At 56.0% G+C, this 16,672-nt stretch overlaps 1 protein-coding gene across 1 annotated transcript in view; it reads right to left on the reverse strand.

The window, feature by feature from the left end:
- Positions 1-429: 429 nt before the first annotated feature.
- The window catches only part of HS1BP3 (HCLS1 binding protein 3), a 30,919-nt gene continuing 14,676 nt past the window's right edge, over positions 430-16,672 (reverse strand). The window contains exons 5-7 of the mRNA XM_040496154.1: positions 8,268-8,431; positions 7,280-7,394; positions 430-2,611 (exon numbers count right to left, since the gene is read on the reverse strand). Of these exons, the coding sequence (XP_040352088.1) occupies positions 2,353-2,611; positions 7,280-7,394; positions 8,268-8,431 (538 nt within the window). The 3' untranslated portion in view covers positions 430-2,352. The remainder of the gene's footprint in view (positions 2,612-7,279; positions 7,395-8,267; positions 8,432-16,672) is intronic.

Below are 16,672 nucleotides of genomic sequence, written 5' to 3' on the forward strand. Positions count from 1 at the left end.
TCAGGCAGGAGTGTGGGGGCCAGGACAGGCTTGTGTATGGATGGAGGGGTTTATTTGGTAGGGCTGTGTGATATCAGAGAGTAAAGGGCCTAAGACCAGTCCAAGCCTGGGCCAGTCCCCACTCTAAGGAGATAGTAAGTCTGGAGAAGGGAAGGGTCTTCTTTCCAAACTGTTTCAAGGGTCCTGGCTGGCCAGTGACTGACTCAATGACCCCTACAGGGCCTGGGCTTCTAGTCTCTCTGGCTCAGTTTACACAGTGGAATCTTCCCTCTGGCCTCAACTCGCCCTACCAGGCAGCAGCCTGGAGGGCTAAGTGGAGCTGTGGCAGACCCCAGGGTCCTTCAAGGACAGCTTCCCTTGAGCTCACTGTTAATAGATGCCCTCCCCCACATTGTTCCCCCTCAGCCCAGGCACAGAAAAAGACACCAGTTGGAATGAGTCACTGACATGAACTTTATTGGATTACTGGGTGTCATCAATTCACCAGTAGGTCACAGACCCATGGTGGAGAACCAGCCACAGTTTGAGCATCATTACGGGGGATGTGCACATCTTCATAAGTGTCTAGGCAGCACCAGACACAGTGGATGAACCCACACCACCCATACCACAATGGCAGGTTCCATCTGTGACCCTTTCCAGCGGGTCAGCCCCCAAGGGCTCCAGGCACCTGCCAGCTGAGCCCTCTGCCCCTATGCCACAGCTGGTGGGAGGTGGTGAGTGGGGAGCTGGCACATGAGAGGGAACAGAGAGGCGGCCCTCACGTCGGCACTCACTCCTTCCGAGGCCTTCCGGGGTGGGGACGTGGAGGTCTGGCAGTGAAAGGGAAGTGCAGCCACCGGGGCCAGTGCCGGGCCCTGGGGAGAGTGGCCTTGGAGGCCGAGTGAGGCCAGAGGAGAAGGCATTCAGCTCCCAGACCTCACAAGTGCCGATTTCCTGTAGCTCTGGCCCAGGCTGGAGAAGGGCAGTCTTCTCAGACTGGACAGCTGACGAGGGTGCCAGGGTACATGAGACACGGCACAGGGCAGAGGGAGTGCTCCCTCCCTCCCCGCCCCCCCGCCCTGCAGGACCAGGCACAGCCCAGAAACAGTGTTCTAGAGACTCTGAAGGCGGCAAGAATCCAGCTTGGCCAGGGGGCCTCCCTCAGGGCTGGCTGTTGGCCCTGATCAGGAAAGCGTTTGGGGGCCTAGCCCCAAACCCCCTTCCAATGTCTCTGTCAAGCAGGAAAAGCCAAGGGACAACAGTGGTTGTGTTTCATTAAAAACTGTGTTTTGTTAAAAACTAGTTCTGGACACAAAGAATATATCAAAAAAGAGATTCTTTGCTCTATTAAAGATCATTCACTGAGAATTTCCTGAGCGCTGTGCCATGCGCAGACCCGCGTGCCGGGGTGTGGGGCATCCAGGAGAAGTCTAAGGCACTGGCCCTGCTCCGGCACAGGGCTCCTTCTCCCTGGAAAGGCGGCCCCGACTGCTGAAAGGCCAGTGAGCATGTCCAGATCTGGGGGACAGGGGAGGCCTGGCCGCATGTGCCACTGGACAGAGTGCTCGAAGTGGCAGCCAAGAGCGTCCTGCCAAGGCCCACTGGGAGTAGAACACCCCAGCTGCAGGCCCAGGCAGAGCGCTAGAGGATGCTATGACCATTCTGCTCAGAGCTGCAAAGCTGGATACTGGCCATGGGGCCAGAGGCCCAAAAAGGCCAATGTGTGGCTAGGCCTTCCCTGGGAAAGGAGGAGGGAGGGAGACCAGCGGCTTGTCAGGCTTGAGAGGCAGGGCTGGGCTTCAGGTCTCCCTCAAGTTGGAAACATGGGAAGTTTCCATGCTGCTTATTAGCACCTGGTGACCAGAGCCAGCCCAGGGTTGGGGACACCCTGCCCAACCAAGAGCCCTTCCCGGCACCCACTCAGCACCCATCCCCTGGGGACCTTCTCAGAGCCTACAGGTCCCCAGGAGCCATACATCCCAGGGACTCCACCCCCTCCCCCCAGGCTGGGCAGACCCTCCCTACTATGCAGTGGATACAGTTTCCTGGAGCCCCTCTGGTCTCCCTTCATCCTGGGGGCTGAGCTGGTCAGCTCTCCCTCCACAGCCGCATGGCTGAGACAATTTGGGCTCCAATTCCTATGGTGACCTCTCTCTCTGTGCCCCACAGGGTTCTCTTTTTTTGTCTGACACTCCAGACAAAACAAAAAAGGAACAAGGTAGTAGTACAGGGGTCCTGTGACCTGGGCGGCCACCCCCCCCCCCCACCTTGGGAATACAGGTCCCACCCCAGCAGGGCATGTGCCCACCTCACCACATCGCTGCAGGGGACAGGCTCTGCCAGCCCAGGGCCAGCACAGGGGTGGGAGGGTCAGAAGAGGCTGGGGGTGGCCTGGCCAGGTGCATCATGGTCCCGGATATACTGCAAGATGTCCATCTCGTCCATGGCTTGAATCTGCTGCTGCTGCTTCCGCTGCTCCGCCACAGCCTCAGGCAGGCCCGCTTTGGGGGGCACAGCTGGCTTTCTGGGTAGCGCTGGCTTAGCTGCCACTGGTGGTCTGGGCTTAGGCTGGGGCTTGGGCTTGGGCTCGGCCCCCAGGTTCAGAATCTGGTCTAAATCTTCTTCAACTCTAGGGAACCAGAGGGGGAAGCCCTGAATAGAATCTCCCGCAAAGGGAGCAAGGCCCAAGGCACCCCTGGGGACTGTGCCCAGGCCCCGCCCCAACCTGGCCTCCCCCCACCCTGCCCCCGGGGAGGACTGAGGGGAGGCTTCTCCTTCCCTGCAGCCGCACAACACAGCCGGAGCAGAGCCAGCCCCTTGGCGGCCTCTGGGCCTCCTTTTCAGGTGGTCCCCCTCTAGACGATGGCCCTGTAGGTGGCTTGTCCTTCAACCTCTCAAGAAATAATAGCAACAGTTGCCAGATACAGAGCGCCTGCTCTGTGCCAGGCACTTTGGACATATTATCTTGTTTTATCCCCAAACCCTTTAGGGGCACAGCTGATCTCCACCCAGCAGATGTGGATGTTCAAGCCCCAGGAGGCCAAGCTACCCGCCTGAGATGACAGCGTGTGACAGTGCCTGAGTCAGAATCAAGGCGTCAGACTTCAGAAGCTGAGCCCTTATCTAGGCCAAGTTCAGCCAGAGAAAGAATAAATAAGGGGCTCTGACCACTGTGGAGTGGGGCTGCCCATCCATGGTGCCCACTGAGGGCCACACGGGTGCCAGACAGCCTACTGAGGGTTAGAGCCACCATGGCCCGGGAGCTGACAGCCATCGCTGGGTGGGATTAAAGCCCACAGCAGTGTGATGGTCACACAGGACCAGCCCCAGGTACCAGATGGCAGTTAAGAAAAGCGCGCCACAACCTGGTTCTGCCCTCTTTGCCTGAGGGAGCTCCTGCTGCCAGCTCCTGGTGGAGGAACTCACTTTCTGGAGACCAGATGCATAATGCAAGACCCATTCAATCCATCCACTACCCACCCACCCATCCAATCAACATTGTGCTGAATACCTACTGCGGCCAGGCATTTCCACATTCGTTAGCTCACTGAATAATCACAAGACACTGTTTGGTAGCAGGTATTAGCCCCATTTTCCAGATATGAAAGCTGAAGTACAGAGATAAAGGGCTTTGCTTGGGGCCCATGGCCAGCTTGTGAAGGAACAAGACTTGGCCTGGGGATGGGTGGGTCTCTTGGGTGTGTCTGCCCTCCTGGGGCACCAATGCAATGAAGCCCTCCCAGGTTGGGGTTTCTCCAGAGTGGAGGATCCCTCCTTATGCTGAGGCCACAGGCCCCCAAGGCCCTTCAGGTGACACTTGCTGGACCTTTTGCTTCTAAGGACCTGACCCAGACCCCTCTTGCCTCCTCAGGGAGTCCTCTTTTCCCTTGGGACTCTGTGATAACCTCCACACACCTGTGTCCCCTTGGAATTCTCCCTGGGTCAGGCTCCAGGACACTTGCTGTCCACTTTTCTGTCCCTTGACAGATGACAGTCCCATCTGGGACACAGTGATTCAGAGAAGACCCAAAGCAAGAAGAACTGCAAGGTAGGTGACCGACAGGTCTCCTCCCCTCCCTGGGCCTCATTTCCCAATTGGTGAGGGGCTGGATGAGGTCATTTCAGGGACGCTCTCGCTTCCACATGATGCTAAGGAAGAATGCCCTGACCAGTGCCTTCACACTCTCCTTTCGGCCGGGCAGAGGGAGGACAGCACACTCTCCTCCCGTTCCCAGGGGCACAGCAGCCTCTAGCCTGCCCTCTGGGGGAAGCTGTGCACTGTTCGGTCTGATCTGGAACCACAGCAGGAGACCCAGGTTTGGGGGGGGGGCCCGCCCCTGGCAACACTGTCCTGGGGGCTTTCACGGAGTTACATGGAAAATTCCCATTGAAATCCAAGGGCCGATGTTTGAATTCCTAAATGAGGGTTCCTGGCCCTTTACATGCTTCTTCAGCCACCGACCAGCAGAAATATCCAGATAGGCGCGGCCCACACCTGGGCCAAGTGTCTCAGGATATCTCAACAGGCCTCATTTGGCCAGGCCGGGGTCAGGGAGGGAGGGCACAGGTGCAGGAGGCAGAAGGCCCAGGTTGGGGTGGGGGGCTTGCATAGGCCACTTGGCTTCTCCACGTTTCGGTGTCCTCATCTGTAGGATGGTGATGGTGGCATCACCCAGCAGGGCTGCAGAGCCACTGTGTACCCAGAAGCACAGCACTGCGCCCACAGCACAGTCCCATTCTGCTCCTGCTACTCCATCAGGGGCCTCAGGTCCACTTCATCACCTCCACTTCCCTGGTCCTCAGTCTCCTCATCTGTAAATGGGATCCAGCTCAGACATCAGCAGGGCTATGAAGAGGCCTGTCTGAGCGTGGAGCGCCCGGCACAACCGTCCCCTGGAGGGGCTGCCTGCCAAGTACCAGCTGCCAAAGGAGCTCTGGGTCACCCTGCCTGCTTCCTGGGTCAGCCTCCCATGGTGGGGGACACACCCCGAAGGGAGAATTCAGAGCTTCTGTGGATGGCAGAGAAGTTGAGCAAAAGGTGTCCTCCCAGCCCAGACCCAGAGGGACCAGCCCAAGCGAGGCCTTCAAAGAGAGGCAGCTGTCCCGGGTTTGAGGTGATGCCAAGAAGTGTAACCCAAGGCAGGCAGCTCCTGACAACCTCAGCTCACACGTGCCCCGGCTCCCTGCAGGCAGCACCCTCCTGGGGCAGGTGCCGGTTCTCCCTGCATCTTCCACAGGAGGCTGGAGCCCAGGAAAAGCTCAGAGGGACTGAATTATCCATACCCTCGGAACTGATCAGAAGCTTCTCTGAGGTGGCAGTCACACTCGGACGACAGGTGGCTGCAGGGGCACCCCTTTCCTTGTGGGCTCCCTGAGTCACGGCTAGAAATAGGTTCCACTAAGGCACGGTTGCAATAGGTTGCACTAGCAAGGTCAACCACGGAGGGGCTGTGGGGAGTTCTGAAGACCCCAGTCCCACCTCTCCTCCCCAGGCCCCGGCAGAGGACAGGCCTTGGTTAAAGACCACACCTGGAAGCCTCCCACTGGTGTGGCTGCACAGCAAGAGGGAACTGGGGGCTTATCCGCATCCTGCCGGGCACGCCACTCCGTGCCACTTCGTGCTAGCTGACGGCCGTGACAGAATGAACGGATGGGTGACGCCATCAGTGAATGAATGAGGTTTAAGAAGTTTGCTATCAGGAACCCCGATCACTGCCTGGATAGTCACGGAGCCAGCACAAAGCAGAAGAAAACATGGCTCCCGCTCTCAAAAAGTCAGTTCTCTGTCACCAGACGTCTGGCAGAGTGAAGGCAGGGCTGCAGGACTCACGTTCTCTAAAGCAGTGGCTCCCAGAGTGCTCTGTGGGACGCCAAGAGACACCACAGAGGAAAAAGTCCCAGGGACCAACAAGAATGTGAAATGCTACATGGTATTTCCCACTCATGCCCACAGAGTCCTGCTTAACAACGGTACTGCCCAGCTGTCTGGCCACAGAACCCCTCTGAAGGGAGCACGGAGTTCTGAAGAACATGGGTCGGGAAGTGCTGGTGTCATGGATTTAGAATAGGCTGTGCCAGGAAAGTCACACTGCAATGGCCTCCCTGGGCAGGGCACACCAGTGGCAGCAGGGCCCTGCCACCCTCCCTGGGGCTGACTCTAGTGCTGTGCTTTCCTGTGCCTCAGTTTCTCCTCTGAAGATGTAACGACCCCAGCTTCTCCCAGCCTGTTGGTGTTGTCAGGGGTAAGGACACAGGATGACAGTGAACAGATGCCAGGGGCCATGGGGAGATGTACAGACAAGAGGCCTTCGCTGTGACTCAGGTTTGGTGGGCATTCACGGGGCTAACAGCCCGAGACTGCTAACGAGGGTGCAGATGACAGCCTTCCGGAACCACATGCCCCGGCTCCATGTAACCGTTCTTCGAAGGAGACGGCTCGGCTTCCTGTAAATCGCCGAGCACAGCCATATTCTGGGGGGCACAGGTGACCCAACAGAGACGCACAATACCAGGCATGCTCGGAAGTCCAGGGAGAGCTGGTGGCCCAGGGTGGGAGGCAGATCTCCCAGCCTCTCCTTCAAGTATTTAGAGAGTCCTTGGAAGGAACGGGAGGACAGGGCACGGGCGGTGTGCTGGATTCCGATCCTGGCTCTGTCCCTGGGGAGCTGTGGCCTTGGGCCAGTCACCTCTCCCACACTCTATTCTCTAAAATGGAGATAAGAGCACCTATGTCGGAGCCTGGAGGACTGACTGAGGCAGTGTGCAAAGTCCAACACACTGACGCCTGGCACACACTCTGGAAGAAGGAGCCCCCCATGGAACAGACTAAGCCTCGCTCTTTCTTTGGAGACCTGCTGATGGGACCCTGCCGGGTCCGGCCACTGTCCAGCACATCTGTGCTCCCTCCCTCTGGGAGAGCTGCGAGCTACCAAGAGTCCGTATGAGTTGTTCCCAAACCTATTTATGCCAGCTACACTTGCTCTTGCGACTACCTAATTTGATTATTCTTCACATAAACTTTTAAAGTATGAGTGTGAAAAGGAAAAGAAAAAGACGTGCATTCATGAAGTCCTTTCTGGAACTTGCTGAGCTGCCCTGGGCTGCTAACCACCCCCACCCCCTGCCCCAATCCCTGCCACTGCCCCCTGGCCGGCACCCATTCATAGGCTCCTGCCTCTGATGAGCCAAGACTGCCTCCTTGGAGGCCAAAGCTGGTGAGATGCTCCCACACTGAGATGGGTCCCTGGCTCCGTCCAGGTACTCTCAGAGCAGGAGCACCGCTGGGGGCAGGTGGTACCTGAACAGCTCCGGGTGGGGCGTGGGCCCTCCACTCATATGGGCGGCAGGCAGCAGTAAGGGGTCACCCAGGGGGACAGCGCCGCCGAGATCAGGATCTTCAAACAACTTCAGGGCTGTGGGGAAGGCAGGAGCAGAATGGTCAGAGGAAGTCCTGGCCCATCCTCAGCTGCCAGAGGGGGACAGGGTGGAGATGGCCTGGCCCAGCCAGGAGACAGTGAGCAAGGGACAAGGCAGAGCACAGAAGAACCAGAGGAATGGGCCCAGGTGGGGGCAGGAAGGAAGCAAGGGACAGGTGCTCAGAGGCTGCCCTACAATTGTCAGGGGATGTCCGGTCTCCTGTGGGAGTCCTGAGGCCAGGACTGTGTCTTTCTCATCCATGTGTTCTCAGGCTCAGCAGAGCCTGGCCCCAGAGGGTGGTCACCAAGTGCTGGCTGCATCAATGGGGAGCATCTACTCTCCACCCTGAATGAGAAGCTGGGTGTGATGAGGAAAGATCAGACCTATGGACAAATACAGAAGTTCCCAGGCCACTCGGCTTTCCCCTTTCCAGTTCTGCACAGGACCCTTCCGTGGGGTCTATGCAGGCAACACAAAATCTCTCATCACAATCCAAATTGTACAGAGTCACAGCACAGCTAGGGTGGCTGTGTCTACTTTCCAGCCGGTGGCCACACCTGGCCCCGGAATGACAAAGATGCTTTTGCACCAATCACAACCCATACTTCTCAAGTGATAAAGATGACCACCCTCCTCTTCCACAGGATGAGGACAATAAACATACAGCCCTGGAATGTTCCAGGCTATGGGGACACAAAGCGCAAGGCTAGATTTCTCTAGCAGAAAATCTCCATAAGCTGAGTCTGTACCATGTTGAAACAGGACAACGAGGAGATTTCCATCATGCTCCCATGTGGTAGGTCCAAAGCCATTGACAGAGGCTGGCTGGGTCACCAAGAGGAATGGGAACACCCAGAGGCTCTACTTACGGTCCTTGAGGGGCATGTCCTCTGCGGGGCCCTTGGGGGAGGAGAGCTTCGGAGCTGGGCCAAAGAGCCCCTCCTCAGGGTCCACCTCCTCATCAAAGATGGTGAGTCGGGGTGAGGGTTTGGGCTTCATGGCTACTTCTGGGCGTTTCTTGGGCTTCTTGGAGCTAGGGAATCAGACACAGCTCTAGGTTAGGAATTCTCATGAGAGCCCCAATGGCCAGCAGGTGGCCTGGTCAGAGGCTGGGTGAGTTTGAGCTCATGTCAAGAAGGAACTTTCCAGCGCCCTGACAGTGGAGACGTGAGACCCTGCTACTGGAAGTGGCTGAGCCCTGTGCCCCAGAAACCACTGATGTCAGGATGTGTGGGAAGAGCAGGTGAATGAGTGAGCCAGCAGACTGCCAGACAACTCCCAGCCCTGAAGGGCTACCCAGGACTCAGGCCTGTATGCATGGTCACAGGTCAGAGAGGCCGCTCTCCTTCTGGAGGCTGCAGGGGTCAATGCCCATAATGCTCCCAGGGGCCAGGCTCGGAGTCACTGCACAGCCCCTTGGAAAGGGGGCTGGACACAGACCTCAGGGCCTGGACCCGGGGAACAGCAGAAAGCAGCCTTGGTAAATGCTCCCTCGTTTCCTCCACACACACACAATCTGCTGGGTGTTGGAGGGCAGGGTGCTCAGAGGCGACCATCCACACTCTCTGGATGTGGACTTCTGGTAGAATCTCAGGCTCCAGCTGAGATGGGAGAAGCTATGAAAGCTGCAAACGCACCTGCTGGAGGCTCCCACACCCAGGACGGAGCACACCTACATGCTCAGTGCCAAGACCCCCTCATGGTCTTGTGCTCTCGGCCCCTCAAGGTGTCCCAGGAGCAGGAAGGAGATTCGGGATAGGGTGAGGATAAGGGGCTCGGTCCTACTGCTCTTTGGGAGAAAGTGGCACAGGTCAAGGACAAGATGGAGAGCAGAGACTCAGCAGCAGGGCTGTGCCCCACGTGCCCCAGTCCCTGCTCTCTCTCCATCCTGGGCACATCCAGACAGGCTCATGTCACAGGCCACCTGGGACTCGTCTCTGCTCTGGCGCCACCCCAGGCTCTGCTTGTGGTGCTGGGCAAGGTGAAAGGGGCCTGGCCTCTTCCCTCCTCACAGCAAATACTTCCCAGAAAACTTCAGGCGTGCCATGGCACACACCTTGAAGGGCCAGTTCAGCTTTAATGACCCCTGGGAAGTGGGTACCAAAGACAGGCCACGCCCCTCGTGGCAGGCCATCCAGAGACAGCTCTAGCTGAGACCTGCTGGGTCAGAACCCTGGGGCCAGCCCAGGAAGCTGTGTTGGAGGTTTTGTGGAGCCTGGGGCCTGTGGGCTCTGCCCTACTGCTTCCCTCAATCACCTGACAGCCACCCCTGAGCTGGCCCTGCTCCTGGATCCTGTGCCCCATCCGCACCTGACCAGGGAGGGCAGGGCTGAGGCCCTGCCACCTGCGGCACTGCCCGCAGGTCCGCCCTGCTCAGAAACTAGCAGGCCCTGAAACAGTTCCTTAGGAAAGCAAGCCCGAATCCTCCTCCAGCACACAGGCCCCCAGCGGCACAGGGGAAAGAGGCCTCCCGTGGACCAGAAACCAGAGGGAACATGGAAAGAAGGGGACTGTCTGAAGAACAAAGCAAGTGCGAGAGAACAATCGTGACTGATTACGTCTGGAGAAGCCCTGCAGATTTCAACAATTTCCCTCCTTACACCTACTTCTGGTTCTGAGAGCACAAACTAGGCCTGACTTTCCTGCTATGTTCGTTTTCCTCTCAGATTGGATGAATGTTCTTGTCTTTTCTTCCTGAAGACATTTCCGATCTTTTGTTGCCTTGAACTGAAATTAACTGAATCTGTGGCACATACAACTGTTCAGCTGAGGACCATCTGTATTCCACCCCGTTATTCCACACAGGCCATCGGTCTCCCCAACTCTCCCCAACTGTCTCCAGGGGAGACAGTGAATAAGGAGGAAATATGGAGCTTTGACAGCTGAAAGCCCCAGGGGCCTGCCCTCACTGGCTCCCAAACTTTAGTCTCTGGGACCCACAATGTGCCCGGTCCAGAGCAGACACTCAATAATATTGGCTGAAAGAATGGAAGGATGGATGGAGGGATGGATGGATGGATGGAAGCAAGGAAGGAAGGAAGGAAGGGGAAAAAGGACAAATGAATAGATGGATGGACACACTGGTGACAGTGTAGCTCTTATTCAGACTTATTTCTGCCTACTCCCCCAGGAGGAGTGGAAAGAGTGAAGAGAGGTGGTTCCCAGCACCAGTCTGAGACAGAGAATATAAGCTTCACTCTTCCAGAGCTGGCAGGCAGGTCAGCTGGTCTCCTCATCTGCCCTCAGCCACCCTGTAAGCAGCTCAGGCATTCACTCCGAGTGCCCTCTGTGACCCAGCACTGGCTAGACACCTCCCTTGTGCAAGATCCTGGGCAGGGCAGTTAGACCTGCCATGGTCCCCAGAAGCTCACAGCTAAAAATCAGAGATATATAAACCAATCATGACCACACAGAGCAACAGTTCCAGAACACGCAGAGCACAGAGGAAGGAGCCCACCCAGCTCAGGGGGTTCCCAGAGGAGGCGAGGCGAGGCGATGTAGATGTGGACCCAGGCAGAGGGAATGAGGCCTCCAGCTGTGGGGGGTCTGCCAGGGGCATGACTCAGGCATGACTATGAACCAGGTCCCCACGGCAGCTTGGCTCGTGATCCATGAAAACGATCAGTCTTGGCCTGGGGGAGTGCCGCAGTGTGACGAGGAGACAGGGTCAGGGAGAACATCAGAAGGCAAAAGCGCTCCTAGAAAATGTGGACCGTGAGGTGATCAGTGGGCAGAAGGGGCGTATCCAGAATGATACCAGATTTCTGGCTTCTGGGACAGGGTCAGGAATGTCATGTGTGAGGTGAGTCTCCAAGCCGGGTTTCTTCCTTCGCTCACAGATCGCGTGGGCACGGACTCAAGCTGCACACACGGGCCATGGCCCCCGCCCCCCACCATCCCTGCTCTGCCCCTGCTCCTCCTGCGTCCACCCGGCTGTCTGTGAGATGCACCTCCCCACTGTGCTGCACCTGCCAGCCCTGCCTCTGCACCCACATGGTAAAGGATGCCCCGCCTGTTCTTTCACCAGTTTAGTCTCCTGTCACCAGGGATGGGGCAATGGGGCAACTGGGCCCTGAGCAGAGAGGTGTGCCATAGACAGACCTGCTCCTGCCTTCCTGGCGGGCACAAAGGAGGTCACCTGAACTTGTGCAGGCTCTGGCGCAGCACGGGTGGCGGGAGGTGGGGGGCAGGCTCCCTGGATGGGTGCAGGCATGGGGAAGCACATTCCTGTAGCATGCAGGCGTATGCGTGGACACACATCAACTCTCCTGCACTGCGTGCCTGATGGAAGACAGATGTCCAGACCAGGCCGCACTCTGCGGGCGGACGTGGTGCAAACGTGAGACGGAGGTGGCAGACGCTGAGGCTGACGGCCCTGCTCACGTGGCTCAGGCAGTTCTGGTGACACTGACAGACGCATGACAGTAGCCTCCCCTCTGGCCACTAAGGGGGCCCGTGTCCATGTTCCCGGATGCACCTGCCCCCCACCCGGCAGACCACCGATGGGCACCAGCTGCCCAGGACCTGCATCACTTGAGTTACAGGAGCATCTCCTGGACTAAACAGAAGGCCCTTCTGAAGCCAAGACTCACAGACAACATGACTTACCTTCAAAGCCAGGGTGACACTTAACCAAATAAGGAAATTAATCTCCTCTCCAGTCATACAATTTTCCTGCTTTCAAATAAAGCATTTTTCATTTTTTAGTTTTAAATTCAGTTTCTATTGCATTTAGAGAAAATTCTGAATGCCAATAAATACACTTTTGCGAAGCTTATTCCGGGACAATGCTATTTGCAGCAGCACCAGGTCTCGGGGCTTCCACAGTGGCCCGATCATCAGGGCAGTGCAGGTCACCGAGGAGAGGCTGTCACCCCACGAACCGGACCGGCGTCCCCCAGACAGGAGCTTCAGGGAAGCGCTGGATGGGGAATGAGCAGAGTCGGGGAAGCTGTGTTCCAGGCAGAGAACAGCTCTGTGAAAATGCTAAGGTGAAGGAGGAGAGTCTGAGGGGAAGTTGGGGCCACAGCCTAAAAGGCCTGGGGAAGATTCTGGCCTTTCTGTTCCCGGGGAGGAGCACTGGAGGGGTTGGGGGGATGCAAGGGAGCCCATGTTCGGCCTCAGGCCAGTCATTTCACTTCCCTCATCTGTTTCCTTGTCTGTTAAATGGGAACGAGGAATGCTCTGGAAGCTGTGTGTGGAGCCCACGTGCAGGCTGGCCCAGGGCACAGCAGAAGCCTGTGATCACAGGTGCACTTGATACTGTCCAGGGTCACGTCATGTTTCGGCCCAAGAGACTTCATTCTGGGCCCTAAAAAGTAAACAGGGCCTGCCTGGTAAATACCCATCATTTGCTGTAACCCCAGAGTCACCCTCAAGGATCTGTTTCCCAACAGCCATAGCCTGACTGTCCAGGCCACTGGCCCCACCTGGCGGACCAGGACTTCAGTGACTCCCCCTCCCTTCCGGGCTTGTGCGTGAGGACATTCCTCCTTTATGCACTGGGGCCAAATACTGTCCCTCACCTGCCATGGCACCCACACCACTGGCTGCACCCAGTGGAAAGCAAGGACCCAGCTCTGGCCACACCCAAAATGGCCCTGCAAGACTGAGTATACAAATGGGCAGCCAGCAGAGCATACGGAAGATGGAACTTTGTCCCACCACCTGCAGCGACCAGCCCAGGAGACCAAACCCCCAAATACCCGCCCAGCATGCAGGATGCCCCTTTTCCAGTTAGCAGCCTCCCCTGCCAACAGCCTCCAGTCGGGGCACACCTGTGCCTTCTCTTTTCCCACCAAGAATCGCTCCTACTCCCAGAGTGCCTTTGAGCCTCTGCTAAATGCAGGTCCTGGTGGTGGACCCCTCCTTTGCTATGGCCAGTTCTGAATCAAGGCCCTTGCCTGGTCTCACCTGGGAGGCCTTGGTTTATTCCCACATCCCCGATGACACCTGAAATGTTGACATGACCAGTGGGACCTGGCAGTCCCTGCAACTGAGCAACCCCATCACCCCTAACACCCAACATGGAGAACGCGTGGACAAGGGTCGTGAGGCTGGCACCCTGGCATGGACTCAGTCTCAGGCTGGGGGTAATGGGTGAATTCCTGGGCCAGTGGTCAGGGGGCTGGAGCTCCCACCAGGAAGGTACGTGGCTGTGTGGTCTTGGCTCCTCAGTAATATCCACGAATAAACAGTGGATTTGCCTTCGAGTCCTTCACAGTTTAAAGGCTCTGTTTTTTTTGTTTTTGTTTTTTTTTAAGGTTTTATTTATTTTGAGAGACAAAGCAAGTAGGGGAGGGGCAGAGAGAAGGAGAGAGACAGAATACCAAGCAGGTTCCGGACAGCAGGCTCTGGACTGTCAGCATGAAGACTGACGTGTGGCTCGAACCCACGAACCATGAGATCATGACCTGAGCCAAAACCAAGAGTCAAACACTTAAGCAACTGAGCCACCGGGGCGCCCCAAAGGCTCTGTCGTTTTAATGCTCTTACTTGGGGGCTGCCACAAGAGTTCTAGGCAGCCTGAGGCAGGGGAATGACAGGCATGAGCTCTCAAGGTTCCGTCCCCAGGGAGTCAAGCAACCATTCAATTCCATCAAGGACAGCCAATCAAGCCCCTGGCTCGAGACCAAGGCTGTGGGAGGCATCCCTCTAACCTGGCTGCAGCAAGTCTGACAGGCTGTACCAGGTGACCCGGCATTGAGGTAAGTGCTGATGTTTGCGTAACACAACAGGAAGTGGAAAGGCTGCCTTTAGTTCAGCTTACACAAACCAGCACAAAGCAAATCTGAAATACTGATAACATTGTACCAGGGTAATTTCTTGTACTTCTCATTTTATTCTTCTTGTCACTGCGACTTTGTCTTTAATTTATAAAAACAGAAACTGCCCAGTGCCCTCCAGCTGGTAAAGGGGCACCTCTGGGCTTTGAACCCGGCACCGTGTGCTTCTGATTCTGCTCTGGGGTGTCCGCACATCTAGCTTTCCCAGTGGCTTTCAAACCACGCTCTAAGAGGCCCGGACCTTCTGCAGAGCCACTCAGGGCCACGTGCAAGGTGAGCTGAGGCTAAGGGGGCAGAGATCCAGTCTCCCTCCAGTCCTGTCCCAACCAGGCCAACCCTACCTCACTCTGTTTTATATATATCGCGGCTCTGTAGGAGTCTTCTCTTGAACTGAAATTTTTGCTACCGAAGGAAAAAAGGGAAGCACTGTCACATGGTGCACTCAGCCCAGACCGCGCACCGACGCAGATGGGGAAATGGACGCAGTGCTGCTCTCACGGGGGACGTGCTGCAATCGATCAGTGGGACGGCTCCAGGGTGCAGCTGGGGGTGGCTGTCACCATGCTCCTCATTGATTTTGGTTCCGGGCCAGGCCGCGGCTGAGTGCTGTCTGCTGAGGTACAGGACAAGGCCCCCCTGTGACCAGGAACAACTGCCCTCTGGCAGGTGGTGGGTGACAGGAGAGAAAGCCTGAGAGCTGGAAAGGGCGGGGGACTGAGGGCAGCAGGATGGACCCCTGAACTCACCCTTCTGGAAGCCCCAGCGGATGGCAGAGCTGTGGCCGGAGAGCCTGCTGCTCCTGCATTGTTTCCTTCCCACCATATCCAAGACTGTCATCAACTTTGGTTTCTGGGGCTTCTCAAACGTGAACTTCCCTGTGAATCACCTAAAGGGCTCCTTAAAGCCCAGGTCTGAGGGCGCTTCTCACAAGCTCCAGGGCGAGACTCCCAGCGGGGCCTGCTGTCCTAGGCAGGGGCCAGAGCATTAAAGGGATCCCAAGCCCGTGAGTGAGGTGGCCGAGGAGAAGCAGCTTCTGAGGTCAGATACCTCACCAGGTACGGCTGGGGCCACCTGCATAGCCCCTCCACAGCCCACCTTGGAGGACATCTCACTTCCAAATCTCAGAACTAGTTTCTCAGATGGAGGAGTCTGCTAACCTTATTGTGGTTTATTTTGTAATTTATACGTGCATTAAATCATCACATTGCACATCTTAGGCTCATACAATGTTATGTGCCGATTAGGTCTCAATAAAGCTGGGGCACAAATAAATAAATCCCCAACTAGAGCAAATCTGGGGGGTACCAGGCAGTGCGCTAGGAGGTTTTCAAAACCACAGAGTCATCCCAGAGGAGTGACTTTATCCAAATACAAGGAGTAAAACATTTTTATACTAAGACACATATGACTCTTCTATGAAGATAAGGCAAAATTTGTATAAATAATTATGACAAAATATGTGATTCACTCCAAAAAAAACCGTCCAGCTTCACCACTTGAGGCTATGTCCAGTGCAGTGGGGGCTGGCTCCCCCTCCTGTGAGCAGAGAGCAGGAAGCCTGGCCTTAAGAGAAGGCATGTTCATGCAGGAACCAGCCTGTCCCTTGGGGAGCTGAGGGTCCTCAGGGACCTGGGGCTGTAGGGGGGCTCACTGGGCACTGGAGGAAGAGGTGAGAGGCAGAGGACCTCTCAGATGAGCAGGGTTTAGAAAAGCAAAAATGCCTTCCCAACAGAGAGGGATTAAGTCCCTAAAGAATTCTACATAACCGAGTAGCACAACTGAGGCCCCTGGGCAGAAGCTTCCAGGGCCTTGCTCTGGGGCAGTTATCTGGGAGGAAAAACTCCATATGTGATAAACTTCCTCACTGCCTGTAACAGCAAAAACGTACGGAAACCACCACAATGCCTCAGGCAGGCCTGGCAAAGCCATGTGCAGGGCATTGACCCAACAGACTAGCACAGGATTAAGAATGTAGAAACCTATTTGCTGATCTGGAAAGACCCAGTACATATGCTGAAAAAAAAAAAAAAAAAGCAAATTATAGAGCGGTGCACACAACATCACCCCATTCTGGTATTAAAAATGTATATCCAAAAGCTATACCTCCATGGCAAAAGGCCTTTTTGCTGTGTTTTCAATTTTTCTGTACTAATCTGTATTATTCAAGTTACAATTAAAAATGGTTTTAACAGAGTGTTTCCAGCGGAAGGCAGAACTATTACAGTAGAACTCCACCTTTCGCAAATGTGTGAAGTCTCTACAATAGAGTTAAACATGAAAATGACGCAGGACATGGAAAGCGACTGTGAGAGAATCCACTGTGAAAAGCACAGCATAAAAGGCATGTGTGCTGTGCATGCAGTGATGTGGGTCATGCGGGGACACAAATGCCCAAAACCCTGTGAGCAGCAGGAGAGCGGCAGAGTTGTGATGGGCTGAGTGAAAGCTCTTTCTATCTTTAAGCACTTTCTACTGGTGTAGCAAGTCGT

The sequence above is a fragment of the Herpailurus yagouaroundi genome, unplaced genomic scaffold (genome assembly GCF_014898765.1).
Source record: "Herpailurus yagouaroundi ecotype Mexico unplaced genomic scaffold, PumYag 188, whole genome shotgun sequence".
Lineage (NCBI taxonomy): Eukaryota > Metazoa > Chordata > Mammalia > Carnivora > Felidae > Herpailurus > Herpailurus yagouaroundi.